This window comes from Rhinatrema bivittatum, chromosome 16, assembly GCF_901001135.1.
Source record: "Rhinatrema bivittatum chromosome 16, aRhiBiv1.1, whole genome shotgun sequence".
NCBI classification, from domain to species: Eukaryota; Metazoa; Chordata; class Amphibia; order Gymnophiona; family Rhinatrematidae; genus Rhinatrema; species Rhinatrema bivittatum.
Window position 1 is genome coordinate 9097991 of NC_042630.1, and position 24261 is coordinate 9122251.

At 49.5% G+C, this 24261-nt stretch overlaps 2 protein-coding genes across 6 annotated transcripts; one reads left to right on the forward strand and one right to left on the reverse strand.

Annotated features, from left to right (window-relative positions):
- The first annotated feature begins 1170 nt into the window (after positions 1-1170).
- On the forward strand, positions 1171-14004 carry LOC115078048 (Fc receptor-like protein 5). Of its 5 annotated transcripts, none has more exons than XR_003853055.1 (11): positions 2107-2689; positions 3478-3541; positions 5835-5878; positions 6694-6729; positions 7778-8071; positions 8531-8824; positions 9691-9981; positions 10390-10685; positions 11370-11477; positions 12232-12269; positions 13404-14004. XR_003853055.1 is itself a non-coding variant. In XM_029580637.1 (11 exons), the coding sequence occupies exons 1-11, from the start codon at positions 2476-2478 to the stop codon at positions 13467-13469; spliced, it is 1758 nt and encodes a 585-aa protein (XP_029436497.1). In that variant the 5' UTR covers positions 2119-2475; the 3' UTR covers positions 13470-14004. The 5 variants fall into 5 exon arrangements, 4 of the variants coding, with proteins under 4 accessions (XP_029436500.1, XP_029436497.1, XP_029436499.1 ...); XM_029580637.1 differs by having other exon boundaries at positions 2119-2689; positions 10390-10698; XM_029580640.1 differs by lacking the exon at positions 10390-10685 and having other exon boundaries at positions 1171-2689.
- LOC115078051 (olfactory receptor 6M1-like) lies at positions 13985-23455 on the reverse strand. The gene is made up of 2 exons (XM_029580645.1): positions 23190-23455; positions 13985-15916 (listed from the first exon to the last, which is right to left on the reverse strand). Exon 2 carries the CDS (start codon positions 15883-15885, stop codon positions 14935-14937), a length of 951 nt encoding a protein of 316 aa, XP_029436505.1. The 5' UTR covers positions 15886-15916; positions 23190-23455; the 3' UTR covers positions 13985-14934.
- Between the last annotated feature and the right edge of the window lie 806 nt (positions 23456-24261).

Genomic DNA, 24261 nt, shown 5'->3' on the forward strand with positions numbered 1-24261 from the left:
AAAGTCCTAGTGCAGCCCAAGGTAGAACCTGTGCCTCACACTGACAGCGCACCATGAAAAGTCCTAGTGCAGCCCAGGGTAGAACCTGTCCCTCACACTGACAGCTCACCATGAAAAGTCCTAGTGCAGCCCAGGGTAGAACCTGTGCCTCACACTGACAGCGCACCATGAAAAGTCCTAGTGCAGCCCAGGGTAGAACCTGTGCCTCACACTGACAGCTCACCATGAAAAGTCCTAGTGCAGCCCAGGGTAGAACCTGCGCCTCACACTGACAGCGCACCATGAAAGGTCCTAGTGCAGCCCAAGGTAGAACCTGTGCCTCACACTGACAGCTCACCATGAAAAGTCCTAGTGCAGCCCAGGGTAGAACCTGTGCCTCACACTGACAGCGCACCATGAAAAGTCCTAGTGCAGCCCAAGGTAGAACCTGTGCCTCACACTGACAGCTCACCATGAAAAGTCCTAGTGCAGCCCAGGGTAGAACCTGTGCCTCACACTGACAGCGCACCATGAAAAGTCCTAGTGCAGCCCAAGGTAGAACCTGTGCCTCACACTGACAGCGCACCATGAAAAGTCCTAGTGCAGCCCAGGGTAGAACCTGTCCCTCACACTGACAGCGCACCATGAAAAGTCCTAGTGCAGCCCAGGGTAGAACCTGTGCCTCACACTGACAGCTCACCATGAAAAGTCCTAGTGCAGCCCAGGGTAGAACCTGCGCCTCACACTGACAGCGCACCATGAAAGGTCCTAGTGCAGCCCAAGGTAGAACCTGTGCCTCACACTGACAGCTCACCATGAAAAGTCCTAGTGCAGCCCAGGGTAGAACCTGTGCCTCACACTGACAGCGCACCATGAAAAGTCCTAGTGCAGCCCAAGGTAGAACCTGTGCCTCACACTGACAGCTCACCATGAAAAGTCCTAGTGCAGCCCAGGGTAGAACCTGTGCCTCACACTGACAGCGCACCATGAAAAGTCCTAGTGCAGCCCAAGGTAGAACCTGTGCCTCACACTGACAGCGCACCATGAAAAGTCCTAGTGCAGCCCAGGGTAGAACCTGTCCCTCACACTGACAGCTCACCATGAAAAGTCCTAGTGCAGCCCAGGGTAGAACCTGTGCCTCACACTGACAGCGCACCATGAAAAGTCCTAGTGCAGCCCAGGGTAGAACCTGTACCTCACACTGACAGCTCACCATGAAAAGTCCTAGTGCAGCCCAGGGTAGAACCTGTGCCTCACACTGACAGCTCACCATGAAAAGTCCTAGTGCAGCCCAGGGTAGAACCTGTGCCTCACACTGACAGCTCACCATGAAAAGTCCTAGTGCAGCCCAGGGTAGAACCTGTGCCGCACACTGACAGCTCACCATGAAAAGTCCTAGTGCAGCCCAAGGTAGAACCTGTGCCTCACACTGACAGCGCACCATGAAAAGTCCTAGTGCAGCCCAGGGTAGAACCTGTCCCTCACACTGACAGCTCACCATGAAAAGTCCTAGTGCAGCCCAGGGTAGAACCTGTGCCTCACACTGACAGCGCACCATGAAAAGTCCTAGTGCAGCCCAGGGTAGAACCTGTGCCTCACACTGACAGCGCACCATGAAAAGTCCTAGTGCAGCCCAGGGTAGATCCTGTGCCTCACACTGACAGCTCACCATGAAAAGTGCTAGTGCAGCCCAGGGTAGAACCTGTGCCTCACACTGACAGCTCACCATGAAAAGTCCTAGTGCAGCCCAGGGTAGATCCTGTGCCTCACACTGACAGCTCACCATGAAAAGTCCTAGTGCAGCCCAGGGTAGATCCTGTGCCTCACACTGACAGCTCACCATGAAAAGTCCTAGTGCAGCCCACGCTGGTTCTTTCTTTATTTTATTGCTCTGGGTCACAGTATGGACTATAGCAGTGGTTCCTAAACCTATCCTAGGGTTCCCCCAGCCAGTCAAGTTTTTGGAATATGCACGAGATAAATTTGCATATAATAGAGGCAGTGCATGCAGATCTATCTCATGCATAATTATTGTGGAAATCCTGAATACAGATTGACTATGAGGAGACCATCAAGACATGATTGGGAACAACTGGGCTACAGGATTAAGCAAATCTGAAAAGAATGGTTTCCTCACTGCAACACACACATATATACACACACACACACACACACTTCGTTTTCAGTGAGAGGTTACCCCTCTAGCTGAATGCAAGGCTCAACAAAAAAAATATATCCTAATAGCAAAATAAATAAATAAATCGAAGCTTAAAAATTATTGAATCATAAACCAATAAAATGAATCCAGAGGAAAGCATATTAAAGCAAGCTATAAACTATGAGAACCAAAGCAGTATAATAAAAGCATGTCAAGTTAGATAAGACTAATACAATCGATGAAGAAACAACAAGGTAAAATAAACAAGACAATACAACACTTAGGTTCATAAAGGCAACTAAAAGAAAAAAGTCAATCTTTTTTGTTTGTTTGTTTGAATGTACTGTAGAGATTTCCATAATTTCGGCCCTGTTCCAGAGAAAGTCCCCCGCCCCCGAGTCTGTCCCTCTCCTTGTCCCCTCCCTTATCCGAGCAGCCCCTCCCTTCCCACCCTTAACAGAAAAGCAGTGCAGAGGCGAAGATCTGTCCGGACTGTACTCGGCTCCTCAGAGGAGAACCATGCTCCAATTAGCAGGAGCCCTGCCATCAAAGGTAAGACGTCCGGTCCGGTGCCTTCCTTTCAGGTCGTTACTAAATGCTTGTTGAAGCTCTGCAGAGAAATGAGAGGCATCTGGAGGCAGAGACCTCAGGAGTAGGTGGAGAAGAGCTCAGATGGGCTTCGCCAGGACCAGGAAGCCCCCCCCCCCCCCGATTATCAGAGCAATTCCTGGCTTCAAGCCCCCTAGCTGGGGGTTCGCAGTCCTGCTTTGCATTTTCTTGGGTTGCTGGGGGGTGGAGGGCAATTCTAACTCGGCTTGTCCCAGATGCCCTTGAGTCATTGGGCAACTAAGGGTATCTCAGGGGCCAAGGATGGTCCCGGGCCAGTCGTGACATCACAGCACCGGGTCCAAGTCCCTGAGAAAAAAAGCACATCCTGCACTTTGGAGTGCAGTTTCTCTCTGCAGTAACCGCACTGCTGGTTGACAAAGTGCTTCTTGGAGAAACCGAGGCAATGGCTTCCTTTTCTGTCCCGGTAAACGAAATGGGCCATGAATCACTTTTTCCCCTAAAATGTCATTTTAATTCCTGCGTGGAAGGGGCGGGAAGGGAGGACCGAGCAGCGTGCGCAGACCCCCATCTGCTCCCCGCCTGTTAGAATAAGACTTACCTTTCACTCCGTCAATGATCGCCCTTAAACCCCGTAACAAAAGAGAAAATGTTTGATTTAGCTCAGACCTTTCCAGCTGCGCGCTCCAGGAGAGCCACAAGGATATCCGAAAACCAGAAAAAGCAGCCGGTAAAGGATTTTCAGACCTTTCCTGTTCCTTCTTCTTGCACAGAATTCCCGGAGGAATTTCCGAAATGTTATTCATACGTTTGGCCGCAGGATAAAGCTGCGCTGAGGTAAGCGCCACTTTCCTGTCACGGGCGGGCGCGGTAACCACTTCACCCGCTGTTCGGAGAACTTAGCGCCGGATGTACGAAGCATTTTCCCCAGCACTGTGAGAAGTAAACCCTCAGCCGACCCTCTTAAGAACACCTGGCCTTGCAGCGCCGCACATCTGGAGCCGGCCTGGATACCGCTCCTCCCCACTCCCTTTCCGGAGCTGGTCGGGACGCTTCCACCGCGCTCCCAGCTCCCTTCGCCTCCTCTTTCCTCCCCTTTGTTCTGCAATGGCCCTTTCCTGTTTTTGACTTAGCGAGATCTGCAGTGGGAGGGGAGGAGAGGGGGGGGGGGCGCTGAAACTGGAAGGTGGTGAGGTCCAAAACAATGTCTCCTCGCAGCGTGAGCCCTAATCCCCCCCCTCCCACCACGGTCTGAAAGAGCCCTCCAACAGACTCTGAGAGAGACCCCCTTACAGGATAAGCGAAATCTGGCCCGTGCTTGGGACTCCCTGGGGACAGGAGAGGCAGACAGCCCTGGCTATCAGAGTAAAACAGGAGGAAGCCGCAGGGGCCGTCAGGAACAAGGAGGATAAACAGAGACCAGAGGCTTGTTCTGTCCTCTCTGTGACTGCCAGCACTATGTGTATAATATCACCTCCCATATAGCGCTGTCAGTGCTACATAAATATTGCACCTCCTATGTGCTACCAGCGCTATATAATAAATATCACATCGTGCAGCCAGCACTATGTGTATAATATCACCTCCCATATAGCGCTGTCAGTGCTACATAAATATTGCACCTCCTATGTGCTACCAGCGCTATATAATAAATATCACATCGTGCAGCGCCGCCAGCGCTATGTGTATAATATCACCTCCCATATAGCGCTGTCAGTGCTACATAAATATTGCACCTCCTATGTGCTACCAGCGCTATATAATAAATATCACATCGTGCAGCCCTGCCAGCGCTATGTGTATAATATCACCCTCCCATATAGCGCTGTCAGTGCTACATAAATATTGCACCTCCTATGTGCTACCAGCGCTATATAATAAATATCACATCGTGCAGCGCCGCCAGCGCTATGTGTATAATATCACCTCCCATATAGCGCTGTCAGTGCTACATAAATATTGCACCTCCTATGTGCGACTAACTCGTGCCTGTCAGTGCTACATAAATATTGCACCTCCTATGTGCTACCAGCGCTATATAATAAATATCACATCGTGCAGCCCTGCCAGCGCTATGTGTATAATATCACCTCCCATATAGCGCTGTCAGTGCTACATAAATATTGCACCTCCTATGTGCTACCAGCGCTATATAATAAATATCACATCGTGCAGCGCCGCCAGCGCTATGTGTATAATATCACCTCCCATATAGCGCTGTCAGTGCTACATAAATATTGCACCTCCTATGTGCTACCAGCACTATATAATAAATATCACATCGTGCAGCCCCGCCAGCACTATGAGTATAATATCACCTCCCATATAGCGCTGTCAGTGCTACATAAATATTGCACCTCCTATGTGCTACATAATAAATATCACATCATGCAGCCCCGCTAGCACTATGGAAATATAACAACTAACTCCTAAGGCACTGTCATCATTGTACAAATGTTAAGATCACATGGATAGTCTGCCAGCAAATAGAGTATCATTGTCAGCGCTATATAAATATAGCTCGGCCAGAGTTATCTAAATATAATATCACCATTCAAATTCCCTAAACCTCTGAAGCCCAGTGAATACCCTCTTGGAATCAGTAGTTTATGCTGAATTTTGAGATCTTTCTATCAATCGAGAGGGTACAAAGCTCTCCCTGTCGCAGTCTCACGCGTCAGGGCCGGTCACAGACCCCCCCCCTGCTAAGGCGTACCCTGCACTGCTTAATGGGGCAGGCACCCCCTGAGGACAGCAAATTTCTCTTTGTAAGAATTTATACAGACATTTTAAGAAACAAATCGTGTGTGTGTAGGGGTGTGTATGTGTGTGTGTGTGTGTGTGTGTGTGTTTGTGTGTGTATGTTTGTGTGTGTGTGTGTGTGTATGTGTGGGTATGTGTGGGTTTGTGTGTGTGGGTGTGTGTGTGTGTGTGTGTGTGTGTGTTTGTGTGTGTGTATGTGTGTGTGGGGGGGGTGTGTGTGTGTGTGTGTGTGGGTGTGGGTGTGTGGGTGTGGGTGTGTGTGTGTGTGGCGAGGGGGGGTTTAGATGTTTATAAAAGTTACAGGACGTGCCCCGTATGCCGCTGCCTCTGCTTGCTAACTCTGTGAGGTTTCCTCTCTGTGGCGCAGGCTTTCTCCCACGATGCTGCCTTCGGGAGCCGCCCTGGTCATAGGTGAGTCTGAGATCCCGTATCGCGCCCATCGGCTCCCACAGAGTGAACGTGCGAGAGGAGTCCGTGAATGGAAAGCCCATAGGAAGGCCAACTCTTGTCTCAAAGATTCAAGCATGGGCTTTGGCGCCGTATCAAGAAGTGAAGAGCTAGGTCAAGTTTAAGAGGCCCCAAAGCATTACAAAAAATATATAAATATATATGTAAAACTTGAAATGTAGTTGTGTTTTGTTTTTTTAAAGACTTCTCATAATCTGAAGCCCTGAGATGCAGTGTGGGTAGCTTGTCCCTAACTCTGGAACTGGTCTGACGTTTAAAACAGGGCTAGAGATGCTTACAGGGACCCCTCAGATCGAAGACATGAGGGAAATGAGTGACTGTACTTATGCACCTAACGCAGACTGCAGGAGTGGACGGGGTCAGAGGCAGGACCTAAAGTCAGACGAGTAAACAGTTAGGGATATTAGAAACGGGGCCTAAAATCCAGAGACTGGATGAGTGGATGGGGTCTGAAGACGGATGAGCGCACGTGGGTGAGGTTAGAGGAGTGGCCTAAAGTGAGACAACTGTAGGTGCGTTATAGGTGTGACCTAGTGTGCAATGAGTCTACGTGGGTGGGATCACATCAGACAGCCCACGTTCTTCCTTGGCTTATACTGAGTGTCTGAGCAGGGCCTACATCTGGCAGGAGACGTTGCGGCTCGTGTCCATGTATCTGGCTAGGCATCTAACCCAATAATCACAAGGGCGTGAAATCCATCCCCGTTCAGGATTAAGAAGTCTGGCATTAAAAGCTGATCTTGCTTCCTTTCTTGCAGTTTGCCTGAGTGGGCGCCTTCTCCTTGCAGTGAAAGGTCAGTAGAATTTATCCTTGGGGCAAGCTGGGACAGGGAGCTCCATTTTTCACCACTTCCTCCATCCTACACAGAGCTTGTGATGTCATAAAGCAGGGGGAGGTTTGTCAGCCAATCAGATCCAGCATTCTATGAGCTTCTCCCCCTCGGAGACAGCCATGTTGGAACGGGTGACACCACAAACTCTCTCTCAATAGGTCCATGCTGCTTATGATGTCATAACTGATATCAAATACACACACACATAATATGAAGCAGAGACCGTATTGTGTGTGTGTGTGTGTGTGTGTGCATGTGAGATCTGTGACACTGCCACTGGTGGGTTTCAGGGAAAATATTTCAAAGACAAGCAGCTAAAAGGTATTCAAAAATGCTACCTTAACAGGTGACATTTTAATTTAAAATATATATCTCTACATGGTAAAGCGTGGGTAATTATTTCTTTATAGCAATGGTCATCACCAACTGAAGCCAAGTCATCAGGATCAGGATGAGAGCAGCCCCGACGTTTGCTGGGACTTGTAGCTCCAAAGTTGCTTTCAGAAATTAGACCTATGAGTCTCAGAGATGCAATGGGAATAAAGCCAGGACTGGCATGGCCTATCGCTGATGACCTTGGGCCTTTTGGTGACCCAACATTTAGGTCACCTGAGAATTAATGGCATGCAGGGACCAACACCCCATCTCCCAGCCAATTACATTGCTTGGAATTGAACCTCAAACATTCCCCCCCCCCCCCCCCCATACCCACACACAGACACCCGCACATACCCACACACCCACCCACACACACACCCACACACACACACTTTGGGCCTAATTTTAAAAAGCATTTACTGGAGTAAGTGAGCTTTTGAAAATTGCTACAATATATGCCCTTGAATTGCCCATGGGATGTACTTGAGTACAATTTACATGTATAAATGCTTTTAAATTACATTTATGCGAGGAAATCCTTTGAATAATGGCCTTCGTTAAGGTGTGTTTTCTGCATTTTAATTTCTTTTCCTCCTTCCTGTCCTCTTGCCTCTCCACCTTGTCCCTTCAGCTCCCCCAGCCCCTCCCTCCGTCTCCCTCGCCGCCGGCTACACCGTGTACATGACAGGGGAGCCGGCCGTGCTGCGCTGCGAAGTCGCTGGGGCCCAGGGAGCGCGAGGGTACCAGTTCTACAAAGAGGGCAGAGAGGTCACCGAAGGTCACCGCACTCCCTCTCCGGGTACCTACTCCATAGCCAGCGTCAATAAGGGAGCGGCAGGGTCTTACTCCTGTGCTTACTGGACCCTGGAGGCAGGAGCAAGCGTCCTCTCCAGGGAGAGCCCCCCTGTGTCCCTCTATGTGATAGGTAAGGACCAGCTCTGAACCAACCAGCCTGAGGCGGGTACCTCTTATACCATAAGAGACAGCGCTCACGGAACATCTTATAGTCTAAAGCACCTATGGTCTAGCCCCAGATAAGATCTCTTATAATGAGAGATATGACTTGCAGAACCAATGAACCAATCAATATAGATTATACCACCAGATACATCATTCTCACTCCCTGTTCTTTTATTATAGAGCATCTATGAACTAAGTAGGATGCGATGCTATGTCTTATCCCATAAGAGACTGGAGTGCTTATTAACATAAAGCATTTTTAACTAGCCAGCATGAGATACCATCTCTTATCGACATAAGAGACATCGCTCACTGAGCCCAGTAACTTCTTGTAAAATGCTTCTGTTCCTGTAAACCTCACTAAATACTCTCTCTCTCTCTCTCTCTCCCCCCATCCACGCCTTCCCGCTCCCCCTGTCCCCAGATCACCTCCCCACCCCTCGCCTCTCCTTCGAGCCACCCAGCCCGGTCTACATCAGCGGGGAGCCCGTCACCCTGCGCTGCGCGCACCCTGAGGCCGACGGCGTCGTCGGATACCGCTTCTACAGGGACGACGCGGAAGCGCCGGTGGGGGGAGGCAGCCCCTCGGAGCCCACGTACAGGATGGCAGGCGCCAGGGAAGAGGAGGCAGGCTGGTACTCCTGCCTCTACCAGAGCGAGGTGCGGGGCAGGGTGATTCGATCCATGCGCAGCGCCCGACACTTGCTCGCCATCACAGGTAAGGCGGCCGCGCGGAAAGCACGGGGAAGGAGTTGAGTTCGTTTCGCAAAACCATTCATCCCAGACCATACCCCACCCCACCCCCCACCCCCCAAAAAATAAATAAATAACCAGGCAGAAGGCCTTCATGAATGAAGAGGGCAGCAAACAGGCAGATTCGCCAGTGTCCCGGACATGTCAACTTCTAACAAAAGGGAGGGGCTGGCACTCACATAAAATGCACAGACTCCCACTCAAAACAATATTTTTCCTGTTAAGTGTCGGCATAGTCGGGAAATTAGGTCTATGGGAGTGGAAATGTAAGTGCAGTAAGGGATGAAATGTACTTGTTTTTGGCGCAGAGAGCTGTATCCAGCGGCTGTTGATAATTCCCAAAGAGCCAGGCTGGTGTTCTGTGCCTCTCTCCCACCTCCGAGCCCACTCTGGGAACTGCCTCGTCGGAGGAGCTCCCAGGGACAGGGGTTCCCAGTCAGTCAGAGTTTCAGGCTCTCTGCACTGAAGATGCACCAGACAGACTGGCAGCTTCCCATGCCCTGCCCCCAGAGCCTGCAAGTGCAGCTCATCCACATTCATTGCAGGTAGCCTGAATACCTGAGGGGCAGGAACTACTGCCCTAGGCTCCTGAAGGGAGATTGCAGGTCAGTGGATCCACATCCTATTGATCCCAAAACTTCACCTCCAGAATCCAGGCCCCTCTGCAATTCTACGCGCTGTAGAGCAGGAGAGCCAGGCCCAATGCATCGCCTGCAGTTGAAAACTAAAGTGACCCTGACAAAGCCCAGGAACAAAATGACACCAACCTGGGGTAGCTGGGATGTGACCCCTCTCTCCTGCTTTTGTTTTTTTGTTTCCCCTCTGTTTCAGCTCAGCCGCCAGCCCCCTCCCTCACCCTGCAGCCAGCCTACCCCGTCTACATCACGGGCGAACCTGTGACCATGGGCTGCGCAAGCCCTGGACCTGCCGCGGTCACTGGGTACCGGTTTTACAAGGACGGGAGAGAGGTGACGGAGAGGCCTGGCGCCTCCCCCAGGGACTATGTCATCTCTGGGGTCTCCGGCCAGACTGCTGGAACCTATCGCTGCATTTACTGGACCGGGGAGAGAGGGCGGGACATCCCTGCTGTGCCGAGCACTCCAGTGGCGGTGGTTGTCATAGGTACATCAGAAGATCCCTGTCCATCTGTCTTTCTTTATGTCTGTCTCTTTATATTTGCCCTCTCTTGCTGTCTCCAGCCAACGTGACTTGCTGACTGAGGGTTGTAAATCCAAACCCAGTGACATAGGATGCACATGAAATGAAAGAGAGTGTGGGGCTGTCACTTAAATTCCTTCTTTCCTGAGCAGTAGGGTAGGAATAGGAAGCAAAATATTAAGTGTGAACAATAACACGATCAGGGATTTCCACTAGCTCTGCAGGGAAAGAACAAGCCATGTGGAACCCTCAGGCATGGTGTCAGAAGTGGGATCCCACACCTGACCTGAATGTTGGAAACAGGGTTGTGCAAAGGCCATCGAGCCCCCAAGCACTGGGAGGCATTTCTAATCCGAATCTCTCCTTCCCCAGACCCCCTGCGCCCACCTGCATTCTCCCTGACCCCGTCTGATGGGCGGGTTGGAGACGGTGAGAACCTAACCCTCGCCTGCTCAGCCCCTGCTGGCTCCGGAAATGTGCAGATGCTCTTCCTCCGGGATGGAGAGGTCGTCCACCGTGGTCAGTCGCCCAACAGGACAGAGAGGAACTTTAGGTTTTCCTTCCGGGCCATGAGAGGGAATGCCTCTCACGTGGGAAACTACTCCTGCTATTACGAGGCAGACGTACGCGGGAGGTTGCTGATTTCCCCTCAGAGCAGCCCCCGGCAGGTAACTGTGGAAGGTGAGAGGGGGCATTTGGGGGAAGGGGAGGTGGTTACCCTGCTTCTGGTGGCTGGGGGGAGGGCAGGGAAGAAGGAGACACATCCCCCACCACCGGAGGTGAAATCACCGGTGGAGGTAGAATTTACACTCGGCCCTCTGCAAATTATCTCAGGCTTGCAAATATGCGCGGAGGATAAATCTGGAGAAATGTCAGCGCGGACCCCTAGATGGGGCAGTGGGCTGGGGGGGGGGGGGGGGCGTTGGTATGCAGGTCCATTAATCACACGATCGGGCACCCGATACGCGTGGCACCGCTAACTCCCGCCCTCTTCCATGAATGTCCGACTCCGACTCTACCCACTTTCCTGCGTAATCCATTCGCTTGAACCACATTCTCCAGTTGCATCAATAGTAATTCTATTGGCAGTTTGCTGCATTGTTCTGCTCTGAATATTAATGACAATAATAACCTATAATGAGTATCTTTTATTGATTGCTTCAGTGCATTTCTTCCCAGCTGGATCCAAAGTGCTTTACAAATATTAAACTTGAGGGTCAGGCATGCAGCCACCTCTGTGGAGGCGAGGCTGGGCGGCAGTGCCTGGCAGGGGAGCAGGGTGGGGAGGGGCAGCGCTGGGGGAGGGGGATGGGGTGAAGCCATCACTGACAGGGACTGCATTTCCCTTGCAGCTCCGAAGCTCCTCTGGCTGGTGATTATCGGGCTCGGTGCCGGCCTCGGCTCGCTGCTTCTTGCCGTCCTGCTTATCCTCCTCTGCCGGGCACGGCTGGCCAGGACAGGTAGGGGCCCAGGGGTGCCGGGTTTGGGCTGGATCGGCGACTTCCAGGGCCCGGGCCAGCGGGCTCTGGTCACCTGCGGGCGCGGGGGATCTTACTCCCGACCTCTTCCGTCAAGGACTGAAGGAATTTACAAAATAACCGAGGAAGCATGAAAGCAACGTGAGCAAAGAAAGTAAAAACCTTACAAATGAAAAGAGATTTCCAGAAACCTCAAAATGCACAAGAGGCAAACTTTTCTCAGGGAAAGGAGGAGTAGAACTGGCGGCTCCGGGGGGGGGGGGGGGGGTAGATTCAGGGGTAACCTAAGAAAATATTCCATCCGGGAACGGGAGGTGGTGAGGAGGGGAGATACTGAATCTGGGTGGGTGGGGGGCATCCTCAGGGAGGTGTGGGTGAAGGGCTCACTGCATCACATCCCAGCCCTGGGTCCAACTGAGCCGGAAGTGCAAAGGAACAAGAGAAATGTGCTCACTAAAATGAGTGAGCTTGCTCCAGTATGAAGGGGACATTTGGGTGGACTCCGGTGCAGGGATGGTTGCAGCGTGGAGAGCAGGGCGCGGCTACTTGGAAAAGCCTAGATTGAAGTCATAACCTGAAGTCAATACCTGCCACAAGTTAGGATTGAGTTTTCCAGAATGTGTTTCATTTTTGGAGGCTTCTGTGTTGTTCGGAGAAGGTGGCATTAGCCCACATTAACCCCTTTTTCTCCTGTCTCGTCCTCTGCCTTCTCCTCTTCCCTGTCCCTTTATCCCAGGTGCAAAGACAGACCAGTCCTCCCCAGTCCCACATGAGGTAAGTACAGCTTTCGAGCACTCCAGGGGGGTTCACCGATAGATGGAAGAACAATGCTTGCTATTCATACATCGGGACTGTACTCGCAGTGTTGCAGGGTCCCTGCCCCTCAGAGCTCACCCTGGAGAGAGCTGATTATCCTATGCGCTGCATATTCTGAAACAGTCACAGCTGGCAGCGGTGTAAATTGTGCATCTCTGCTGCAAAGCAAACCTTGCTTCAAGGGTCCAGGACTGGCCAGGGTTACTGACGGCAAACTTTCTTAATGAACTTCTGATTTTTAGCACCAGGGTTAAAGGTTTCCAGGACTCCTCTAGCTTGCAGAAAGTGCTGCAGACCAATGTGGTGCCCACCGCCTCTCCTGTATCCTTGACGAGGACAACAAAATATGAGGCGGGGGGAGAATGTAACCGGATCGAATAATCCAAAACCTGTCTGCTGCAGAACGCAATTTAACGTGGCGTGAGATCTCTCCTGACATGCTTTGCAAACAACAAGAAAACCCGATTCATGCACGTTTTAAAGGAGATTTTAAGAAATACAATTCTGCAGGGCAAAAACTCCCAGACCTCCCTCAGTTGTCCTCGGTACTTTTGACTGTGCTCAGGCCAAACTAGCACAGACCAGCGCACCAGGGCACTCACTCCTAGATGTTCCCCAAGTTGGTTTTTTCTTTCCTTTTTGCCCTTTCTAGAAATGTTGCATGCCTGCCCTCGATGCCTGTAAGGAATAAGTGCAAACAGCTCCCCCAGGCTGTTCGCCAGATACAGACACTGTTGTGTTTACTCACAAACCCCCTTGCCTCTTCCGATTGCCACCATGGTTTGCAGAATTTGGTGCAAAATCCAGGTTTCTAAACCCACAAGAAAAGTTTCAGATTGATGCCATGGACCTCGGGCCCCCTTCTTGTGGCGAATACATTTACAAGAGACTGCTAAGACTAATGCCCCTGGCGAAACGAGTGTTGGTTGGGGAAAAGATTCTTTGAGAGAGAGACTGCTGCTCGGTGTAATCAGCAAACTCTCAAAAACTGTGCTCCACTCTGGTCGGGTAGTCAGACCTGTAAATGTTTTGTGTCTGTCTGTGTCTGTGTGCACCTTTAATGTATAATTTTACTTTTGTTTTCCTTCATAGGATGGAGAAATAGCCTACACAGCCCTGACTGTGTCCACTCTGACCTCCACTCGTTCTGCCCCTTAGAATAATATTTCAAACAACCCATTCACTTCTGCTGCGAGACCCTTCCTTGTGTGGGTCTCTGCTCTGAGACTTCCCTGCTCGGTTCTACTGGTTCCTTGTCACATTTACCCTTGGGTACTGCAGAGCAGCAATGGAAGAGTAAGCTCAGATTGGCTGTTAAACATCGTTTTTAGTTTTTTTGTTGTTGGGGTTTTTTGTTTTTTTTTATCACTCCGTTCCTGCACCAGCACAAAGCTCAGGATGTGTGTCATTCTGTACTGTAGCCAATGTCACCAGAGGACCTCCACTGCCTCTTGATGTCATCCGACCACCTAGTGTGAGACCAGCTTGAGAGAGAATACATCCTGAGTTCATCAAGCTGTTGTTACCATGCAGGACTCATCTCACATTGTGTGTCTGTCTGTCTCAAACATACACGCACACACAGACACATTCACAAAAGCAAACACATGCCAACTCCCACACTTTGTGGGTGTCCATAGTATTAACAATGAATCATAACTGACTGATGCAATAAAATCTTTTATTTCATGGATAAAGATCCCAGAGAGATTCATTTACAGAGGAAACCCTAGAAACAGATACACCAGTCCTGCTGCTCACCTCCTCCCCCAAATATAGGAAGGCTCACTGCCCCAGGTCAACCCAAGAAAACTGATTCCGTCCTGGTTTTCCCTCTTCCCCCTAAGAAGCATGGATTATGTAACTTCCTGGTTTCCTTAGGGAAAGACGGCCACATGTCCGCGCATGCAGTGCAGGGAGACAAAACCAGGACCAGATCATCCTTGTTAGGTAGACATGAGCTAGTTGATGACCCAACCCACAGCCTACAATTAGGACAATTCTGGCATTAAGGGGAGACATGGGAAGGGAGTGGGAATAATGGTCCACTTATATAGAATATTTTTTTTTTTATCATTTTGGTTATGAATTGGAAAGCTGCAAAGTTTAGGCAACTCCGCTGTGCATCTGCAGCTCTCATCTGATCATCAGATTGGGCTCCTGTTCAGAGAGCAGAGTCAGACATTTAAATACTCGGCACAGGCTCACAGTTTCAGAGGTGATTTCCATCCTGAATATTCTCATTTTAACTTTGGTGGGGGTACACGGAGCTGTAGGGGGCAAGGATACATCAGTGCCTATTGTTTGACACAACTGAGGTCAAGCATGTCCCTCTCCCCCTGAACATAACAACATTTTCAAAGCTGTCTCCCCCAGATTTAATGGAAAGGGACATATTGCCCCCCCCCCCATTAAATCACAGGGGAGGGGCCTCAGGCAAAAATAATTTTTGAAGCATTAGATTAAGGAACGTTGGGCCCTCAAGACATTAGCAATTCATTATTGTCATGCCTATTACCAAGCTCCAAGCCATAGGTGCAGGGAACAAATCAATCATGTTTCTGGGCAACAGGTGAGTTTTAGAGACTGTATGACATGGGGGACATGCGGTACCCATCTGGCCTCAGTGCTTTTCGCCCTTGAGAAAGAGGTTCTTGGCCAAGGCCTGTTTCAAAGCATCCTTGACACTCTTGTTCCGGAGGCTGTAGATGAAGGGGTTCAGCAGGGGCGTCAGGATGCTATTCAGCACGGCTACAATCTTGTTGGAGTCCAGGGCCGAGTCCTGGGCAGGCCGGGCGCACATGAAGATGCAGCTGCCGTAGACCAGGGCCACCACGGTGACGTGGGAGGCGCAGGTGTTGAAGGCCTTCCGTCGCCCGTCCGCCGATGGGATCCGGGCGATTGCAACCGCGATGCAGGTGTACGAGATGAGGGACCAAAACAGGGAACCCAGCACCACGGAGGAGGCCAGAGCAAAGTCCAGCTTCCCGATGAGGCTCGTGTCCGCGCAGGCCAGCTTCAGCAGGGGCTCCACGTCACAGAAGTAGTGGTTGATGACATTAGGGCCACAGAAGGGCAGCCGCAGGGTCAGCACTGTCTGGATGATGGTATCCAGGAAGCCACCCAACCAGGAGCCCAAGACTAGATGGATGCAGAGCCTCTGGCTCATGATGGCAGAATAGCGCAGCGGGTGACAAATGGCCACATAGCGGTCAAAGGACATCACGGCTAGAAGGATGAACTCAGTGGTGCCGAGGACAAAGTAGATGTAGGACTGGAGCATGCAGCCACCATAGGAGATGGTCTTCGTCTCCATCAATAGATTGGTGAGCATCTTGGGCACAATGGCTGATGTGAACCAGATATCCAGGAAGGCCAAGTTGCGCAAGAAGAAGTACATGGGGGTTCGCAGGTGAGCATTGGTCCAGGTGACACCGATGATAGTCAGGTTGCCCACCAAGGTTGTAATGTAGACCAGGAGGAGTGCCAGGAAGAGCAGGAGCTGCAGCCCGCGAGCCATAGGGAAGCCCAGCAAAACAAACTCGGTCACCAGGGTACCATTCATCCATTCCATGACAAGCCGGTAGTTTTTCTATATTTATCTGCTGAAATACGGAGCAGAAAACCCCACAGAGGTTAAGAGCGCAAGGTTTACGGCTCAGAATAAGACACAAACTGAAATGGTCCCCTCCCTTCCAGGTTACATTTTGCTCAGATGCGGATGCAGTCTCCTAATTGGCCACTGGATGGCAGCACCATTCTTCAAATGGCAAAAATGTCCACAGATGGGATAAAAAAAATGCTGAAAAAAAACCCATAAAACACGAGAATTTCTAAACCGCGAGATCAGGTGAAGCACTCATCCAGACACAAATTCGAGTTATTACAAAAATATTTAAAAAGCAATGTGGAAGTTCTAAACAAAAAAATTAAAAGATTACAAATTTAAAAATGACTGAAAAATGTTTGAATCAAAAGAGGAAACCGGAGCTCTTGCAGGTTGCCTGAGCCTGGGGCAGGACAATTTGCAAAGTCATTTATCCGGATAAAAAGTGTTCTATCCGCGTAAAGAGGCTTCCACGGCGCTGCCACATTTCCCCCCACCGAAACGCTGTGTTCCTGGGGAGGGGTCGGGTTTAGGTCGGGGTAGAGAACCAACAGGAAAATCGGGTGCTTTGTGCCCGCAACAAGATCCACAGCCGAAGTAGGCGCGGAGTTTATCCCCAGTGGGGTCGGGTCGGAGACTGCCCCCCTCCCCCCCTCAGAGGACCGGCGCAAGCTTTTCCAGCCCCCATCGTCCCTTCTCGGGAGGCTGAAACGGAAAAGCTGCAACTTCCCTGCACTGCCCTCTGCCCCTGGCAGCTGATGCACACATGGGAGAGAAAACAGATTGCTATTTTCTGTTAAAAAAATTAATAAATAAAGGCTTTAAACAAAAGTGCACCTTAATTTAGAAATGTAAAAACTGCAACTTCCTAAGAAAGAAAACCACTTCCAGCGTTTCTTGGCAAAAAAAAAAAAAAAAGACAGAGATTTTCCAAGCGAAGAAGTCCTCGTTCTCAGGCAAGATAAAAAAAACCAGAGCTGCACCCGTGTCAGAGCTCAGGTCAGAATGGGTTTGTTAACCCGGGCAAAATGTGCATCTCTAAAGGGGGGGGAGGGAACTTTAAAGCAGAAAAAGAGGGGGAATGGAATGATTTATCCGACCGTATCTGAAGAATTGCCAAACATTTTTTCAACCTTCGAAAATTAAAACGGGAATTAGCACCACCCCTAAAATGTGCATTTTAGAGAACACAAATCAGTGTAATCTCCCTTTTTTTCCGTTCTGACTTATTTTACTCACCGAGGAATAAGGACTTTTGAAAGCGTCTCCAGCTCAGCCGCTCACAGCACAGACAGATGAAGAGCAGATCTTCCTCAGAGCCCCATGCAGGAGTCACACTGATACAGGTAAAGCATGAATACAGCACAGACAGATGAAGAGCAGATCTTCCTCAGAGCCCCATGCAGGAGTCACACTGATACAGGTAAAGCATGAATACAGCACAGACAGATGAAGAGCAGATCTTCCTCAGAGCCCCATGCAGGAGTCACACTGATACAGGTAAAGCATGAATACAGCACAGACAGATGAAGAGCAGATCTTCCTCAGAGCCCCATGCAGGAGTCACACTGATACACATAAAGCATGAATACAGCACGTAAGAACATAAGAACATAAGAAAATGCCATACTGGGTCAGAGCAAGGGTCCATCAAGCCCAGCATCCTGTTTCCAACAGAGGCCAATCCAGGCCATAAGAACCTGGCAAGTACCCAAAAACTAAGTCTATTGCATGTAACCATTGCTAATGGCAGTGGCTATTCTCTAGGTGAACTTAATTAATAGCAGGTAATGGACTTCTCCTCCAAGAACTTATCCAATCCTTTTTTAAACACAGCTATACTAACTGCACGAACCACATTCTCTGGCAACAAATTCCAGAGTTTAATTGTGCGTTGAGTAAAAAAGAACTTTCTCCGATTAGTTTTAAATGTGCCCCATGCTAACTTCATGGAGTGCCCCCTACTCTTTCTATTATCCGAAAGAGTAAATAACCGATTCACATCTGCCTGTTCTAGACCTCTCATGATTTTAAACACCTCTATCATATCCCCCCTCAGCCGTCTCTTCTCCAAGCTGAACAGCCCTAACCTCTTCAGCCTTTCCTCATAGGGGAGCTGTTCTATCCCCTTTATCATTTTGGTAGCTCTTCTCTGTACCTTCTCCATCGCAATTATATCTTTTTTGAGATGCGGCGACCAGAATTGGACACAGTATTCAAGGTGCAGTTTCACCATGGAGCAATACAGAGGCATTATGATATTTTCCGTTTTATTCACCATTCCCTTTCTAATAATTCCCAACATTCTGTTTGCTTTTTTGACTGCCGCAGCACACTGAACCGACGATTTCAATGTGTTATCCACTATGATGCCTAGATCTCTTTCTTGGGTTGTAGCACCTAATATGGAACCTAACATTGTGTAACTATAGCATGGGTTATTTTTCCCTATATGCATCACCTTGCACTTATCCTCATAAGTGGATAAATGCAAGGTGAGAGCTGAAGAGCAGATCTTCATCAGAGCCCCATGCAGGAGTCACACTGGTACACATAAAGCATGAATACAGCACAGACAGCTGAAGACAAATCTTCATCGGAGCCCCATGCAGGAGTCACACTGATACACATAAAGCATGAACACAGCACAGACAGCTGAAGAGCAGATCTTCATCAGAGCCCCAAGCAGGAGTCACACTGATACACGTAAAGCATGAATACAGCACAGACAGCTGAAGAGCAAACCTTCATCAGAGCCCCCAAGCAGGAGTCACACTGATATATGTAAAGCATGAATACAGCACAGACAGCTGAAGACAAATCTTCATTGGAGCCCCATGCAGGAGTCACACTGATACACGTAAAGCATGAATACAGCACAGACAGCCGAAGAGCAGATCTTCCTCAGAGCCCCATGCAGGAGTCACACTGATACAGGTAAAGCATGAATACAGCACAGAGAGCTGAAGAGCAGAACTTCATCAGAGCCCCATGCAGGAGTCACACTGATACAGGTAAACCATAAATACAGCATGTAAGAACATAAGAACATGTCATACTGGGTCAGAGCAAGGGTCCATCAAGCCCAGCATCCTGTTTCCAACAGTGGCCAATCCAGGCCATAAGAACCTGGCAAGTACCCAAACACTAAGTCTATTCCATGTTACCATTGCTAATGGCAGTGGCTATTCTCTAAGTGAACTTAATAGCAGGTAATGGACTTCTCCTCCAAGAACTTATCCAATCCTTTTTTAAACCCAGCTACACTAACTGCACTAACCACATCCTCTGGCAACAAATTCCAGAGTTTAATTGTGCGTTGAGTAAAAAAGAACTTTCTCCGATTAGTTTTAAATGTGCCCCATGCTAACTTCATGGAGTGTCCCCTAGTTTTTCTACTATCCGAAAGAGTAAATAACCGATTCACATCTACCCGTTCTAGACCTCTCATGATTTTAAACATCTCTATCATATCCCCCCTCAGCCATCTCTTCTTAATCTTTCCTCATAGGGGAGTTGTTCCATTCCCCTTATTATTTTGGTAGCCCTTCTCTGTACCTTCTCCATCGCAACTATATCTTTTTTGAGATGTGGCGACCAGAATTGTACACAGTATTCAAGGTGCGGTCTCACCATGGAGCGATACAGAGGCATTATGACATTTTCCGTTTTATTCACCATTCCCTTTCTAATAATTCCCAACATTCTGTTTGCTTTTTTGACTGCCGCAGCACACTGAGCCGACGATTTCAATGTGTTATCCACTATGACGCCTAGATCTCTTTCTTGGGTTGTAGCACCTAATATGGAACCTAACATTGTGTAACTATAGCATGGGTTATTTTTCCCTATATGCATCACCTTTCACTTATCCACATAATTGGATAAATGCAAGGTGAGAGCTGAAGAGCAGATCTTCATCAGAGCCTCATGCACGAGTCACTCTGATACATGTAAAGCATGAATACAGCACAGACAGCTGAAGAGCAGATCTTCCTCAGAGCCCCATGCAGGAGTCACACTGATACACGTAAAGCATGAATACAGCAGAGATAGCTGAAGAGCAGATCTTCATCAGAGCCTCATGCACGAGTCACTCTGATACATGTAAAGCATGAATACAGCACAGACAGCTGAAGAGCAGATCTTCCTCAGAGCCCCATGCAGGAGACACACTGATACACGTAAAGCATGAATACAGCAGAGATAGCTGAAGAGCAGATCTTCATCAGAGCCTCATGCAGGCGTCACACTGATACACATAAAGCATGAATACAGCAGAGATAGCTGAAGAGCAGATCTTCATCAGAGCCTCATGCACGAGTCACTCTGATACATGTAAAGCATGAATACAGCACAGACAGCTGAAGAGCAGATCTTCCTCAGAGCCCCATGCAGGAGACACACTGATACACGTAAAGCATGAATACAGCAGAGATAGCTGAAGAGCAGATCTTCATCAGAGCCTCATGCAGGCGTCACACTGATACACATAAAGCATGAATACAGCAGAGATAGCTGAAGAGCAGATCTTCATCAGAGCCCCCAAGCAGGAGTCACACTGATACACGTAAAGCATGAATACAGCACAGACAGCCGAAGAGCAGATCTTCCTCAGAGCCCCCAAGCAGGAGTCACACTGATACATGTAAAGCATCACATCAGGAAGGGGGGAAAGCTTTCATAGAAAACAAAATTTAAAAAATACATTTCAGACTGTGTTGAGGAGACTTATTTTGCTTTTCTGTGCTTTCTTTTTCTGGGAATAATTTTGCTCCAGGAAATTAATTCTCTGGGCAAAAGATGTGCAATTTGAAAATGGTGCCAGTGAAGTGAATGGGAGATGCAGGAAGGATTCTGGTGATGCCACTCACCTTCTGGACACTTTAACTACGTCAAAACTGGCTTACTCTCTCCCTCCTCTCCTCTAAAAGAAATAACTAAGAGCAGTCAACAAGGCTTGGAGAGAAGACTCTCTTCATTTTTACTCTCTCTTCATTTCTTCTTATCTAGCTCAGTTATCCTAGCTCCAGGAATGTATAATCTTCCTTACTGTCGTTATTCTCTCCTCTCATTTTCTCTTCGCCCAGTTCAATATGCCCTGTTATGTGTAACTATTTTTCTCTGCACTTAAGTTAAAGTTTAAAGTTATTGTGCACCCCTGTTTCAGATGTAAACCGGCATGATGTGATTGTATCATGAATGCCGGTATATAAAAAACCTAAATAAATAAATAAAATAAAATAAGACAGACAGAGAGTGCTGGGGAAAAGAGACCTTCAGCATGCAGAGGAGAGACAGCAGTGGAAATGATTTAAAGCCCATAGAAGGAGACAGTCAGAGGGAGCAGGGGAGAAGAGACAGACAGAAAGGAAGGGAAGAGGAGACAGCATGGAGGAGAATAGACAGAGATCAAGGAAAGAAAAATCAGCCCTGGGAGAGACAGACAGTGCATGGGAGGAGAGTCAGACAGTGCTGGGGGAGACAGAGAGCAGCCACAGGGAGGGAGCAGCAGGCGGGCAGAACCAGTAAGAGTTTGGACCTAAACAGCAGATGAAATATAATGTGGAGAAGTGAAAAGTGATGCACATGGGGTAAAACAATCCCAGGTACAGGTACCCGATGCTGGGTCCTGTGTTAGGAGTCACCACCCAGGAAAAGGACATTGAAATCCTCTGCTCGCTGCACCGCGGTGATGAATAAAATCTAACAGGACGCTAGGAATTATTTGGAGGGTAGTGGAGAACAGGAAAGAGAATATCCCATTGCCTCTGTATGGAGCCATGGTGCTGCCACACCTTGAGGTCTGTGTGCAGTTCTGCTCGCCCCCCATCTCGAGAAAGGCATAACGGAACCAGAAAAGGTGCAGAGCAGGGCGACACAAACGACAAAGGGGATGGGACAGCGCTCCTACGATGAGAGGTTAACGTGGGTTAGGGTTCTTCAGCTGAGGGGGGACACAGCAGTTTATAAAATCATGAGTGGGGTGGAACAGGTAAATAAAGGACGGTTATTTACCCCTTTAAATAATACTAAAACAAAAGTCTCTACCATGAAGGTCGGTATAGAAAAGTGTTAAATAAATAAATAAAATAAATAAAAGGGGACGCCCCATGAAACTAACCACCAGTATTTTTTCACTCAAGGCACAATTGAATTAGGAAATCTGTTGCTTGAGGACGTGGTGAAGGCATCTAGCATAGCGGGGTTTAAAAGAGGTTTGGACAAGTTCCGGGAGGAAAAGTCCTTAAGCAGTTATTAGCCAGGGAGATCTGAGAAAGCCGCTGCTGTTCCTGGGAGTGAGGACTCCATGAGCTCTGCCTAGTACTTGTGGCCCGGATCGGCCACGGTCAGAGACTCGATGGACCTTTGGTCTGACTGCGTGGCACCTCTTATGCACCAGAAGAGAGAGACAGACAGACAGAGAGCACAAGGAAGGAGAGGCAGACAGAAAGACAGCCCTGGGAGGGAGAGCCAGACAGGCAGAGAGCACAAGGAAGGAGAGACAGACAGAAAGACAGCCCTGGGAGGGAGAGCCAGACAGGCAGAGAGCACAAGGAAGGAGAGACAGACAGAAAGACAGCCCTGGGAGGGAGAGCCAGACAGGCAGAGAGCACAAGGAAGGAGAGACAGACAGAAAGACAGCCCTGGGAGGGAGAGCCAGACAGGCAGAGAGCACAAGGAAGGAGAGACAGACAGAAAGATAGCCCTGGGAGGGAGAGCCAGACAGGCAGAGAGCACAAGGAAGGAGAGACAGACAGAAAGACAGCCCTGGGAGGGAGAGCCAGACAGGCAGAGAGCACAAGGAAGGAGAGACAGGCAGAAAGACAGCCCTGGGAGGGAGAGCCAGACAGGCAGAGAGCACAAGGAAGGAGAGACAGACAGAAAGACAGCCCTGGGAGGGAGAGCCAGACAGGCAGAGAGCACAAGGAAGGAGAGGCAGACAGAAAGACAGCTCTGGGAGGGAGAGCCAGACAGGCAGAGAGCACAAGGAAGGAGAGGCAGACAGAAAGACAGCCCTGGGAGGCAGAGACAGACAAACAGAGAGCACAAGGAAGGAGAGGCAGACAGAAAGACAGCCCTGGGAGGCAGAGACAGACAGACAGAGAGCACAAGGAAGGAGAGGCAGACAGAAAGACAGCCCTGGGAGGGAGAGCCAGACAGGCAGCACAAGGAAGGAGAGACAGGCAGAAAGACAACCCTGGGAGGGAGAGACAGACAGACAGCACTGAGAGTCTGAGACCAGGAGCTTCCAGGGGATTGGTACTCACTTCTCTGAAATCCGGGAGAATCCGGGCAGTGGTGGCTCTCTGAGATCCAGGAAACTTTCTTGTCCAGACAGTTTGTTGCCAGAGAAATACATTAAAGGGTTTACATTTTTTAAATTATAATAAAGTGTAACTGGAAAAAGTCCAGAGAGAACAATTGCAGGATCCTGATGATGTTCAGAGTTGTCTTAACCTCTGCCTTACTCCTCTCTCTTCACCCTCTCCCCTGAGCTCTGGCAGACTCAGCAGCCGCACTCAGGGACCTTAAACCCATGGTCTCCCTACCCCCCACCTGCGCTAACCCCCTTCAGCAGGGGAAGGAATCAGGATGCTCCCCCCCCCCCCCCGACCTGGCAGAATAACTCTGCACCCCCTCCTACAGCATCAGCATCAGCCGTAGGAGCCTGAAACTACTTGACAGCCCTGCAGCCATTTCTCACTGAAAAAAAAGGCTGAGGCTCCTGAAAGCAAAGGCAAGGAAAGCAGCACAGGGAGCTAGAGGCGTCTGACTGCCCAGTACATCAGAGCTAATGATTATTATTATTATTATTATTATTATATGAGTCACTGGAGGGGCTTAGGAGAAGGTTAGACAAGGGCTGTCTGGGGGGATTTAGGAAGAGAGCATCTCAGCCCTGTCTTCCTAACCATGAGCTCCTTCCCAGCCCTGCCTCCCTGTGCTTTGCGGACGACCCGGCTCCGAGTTCTAGTTGAGGTCCCTTCCAGCCCTCTCTGTCCCTGATTCTGCAATTCTGCGCCCTCCCTGCCCCAGCAGGGTTACGGTGGTGCCGTGGCCGAGGGGCAGTAGATAAGAGAGTGCCTCTCCCCCTCCTGGGACGGAAGTGAGGGGCAGAAGCTCCCCCAGTCGCTCGGGAGGGAGAGAAGTTACTTGCCCCCATGAGGACGATACCTCACGCACATCGGAAAGCTGCAAATCCCACGACTGCCCTGGCGACCCCGTCCGCTTCCTCGGTGCGTCCCTCCCCTGGGGAAATTTATAAGAAAACAATTCACAGGCTGCAAACTGTTTATAAAAAAAAATGCGATTCTCTTCACTAAAAAGAGGAAAGAAGCA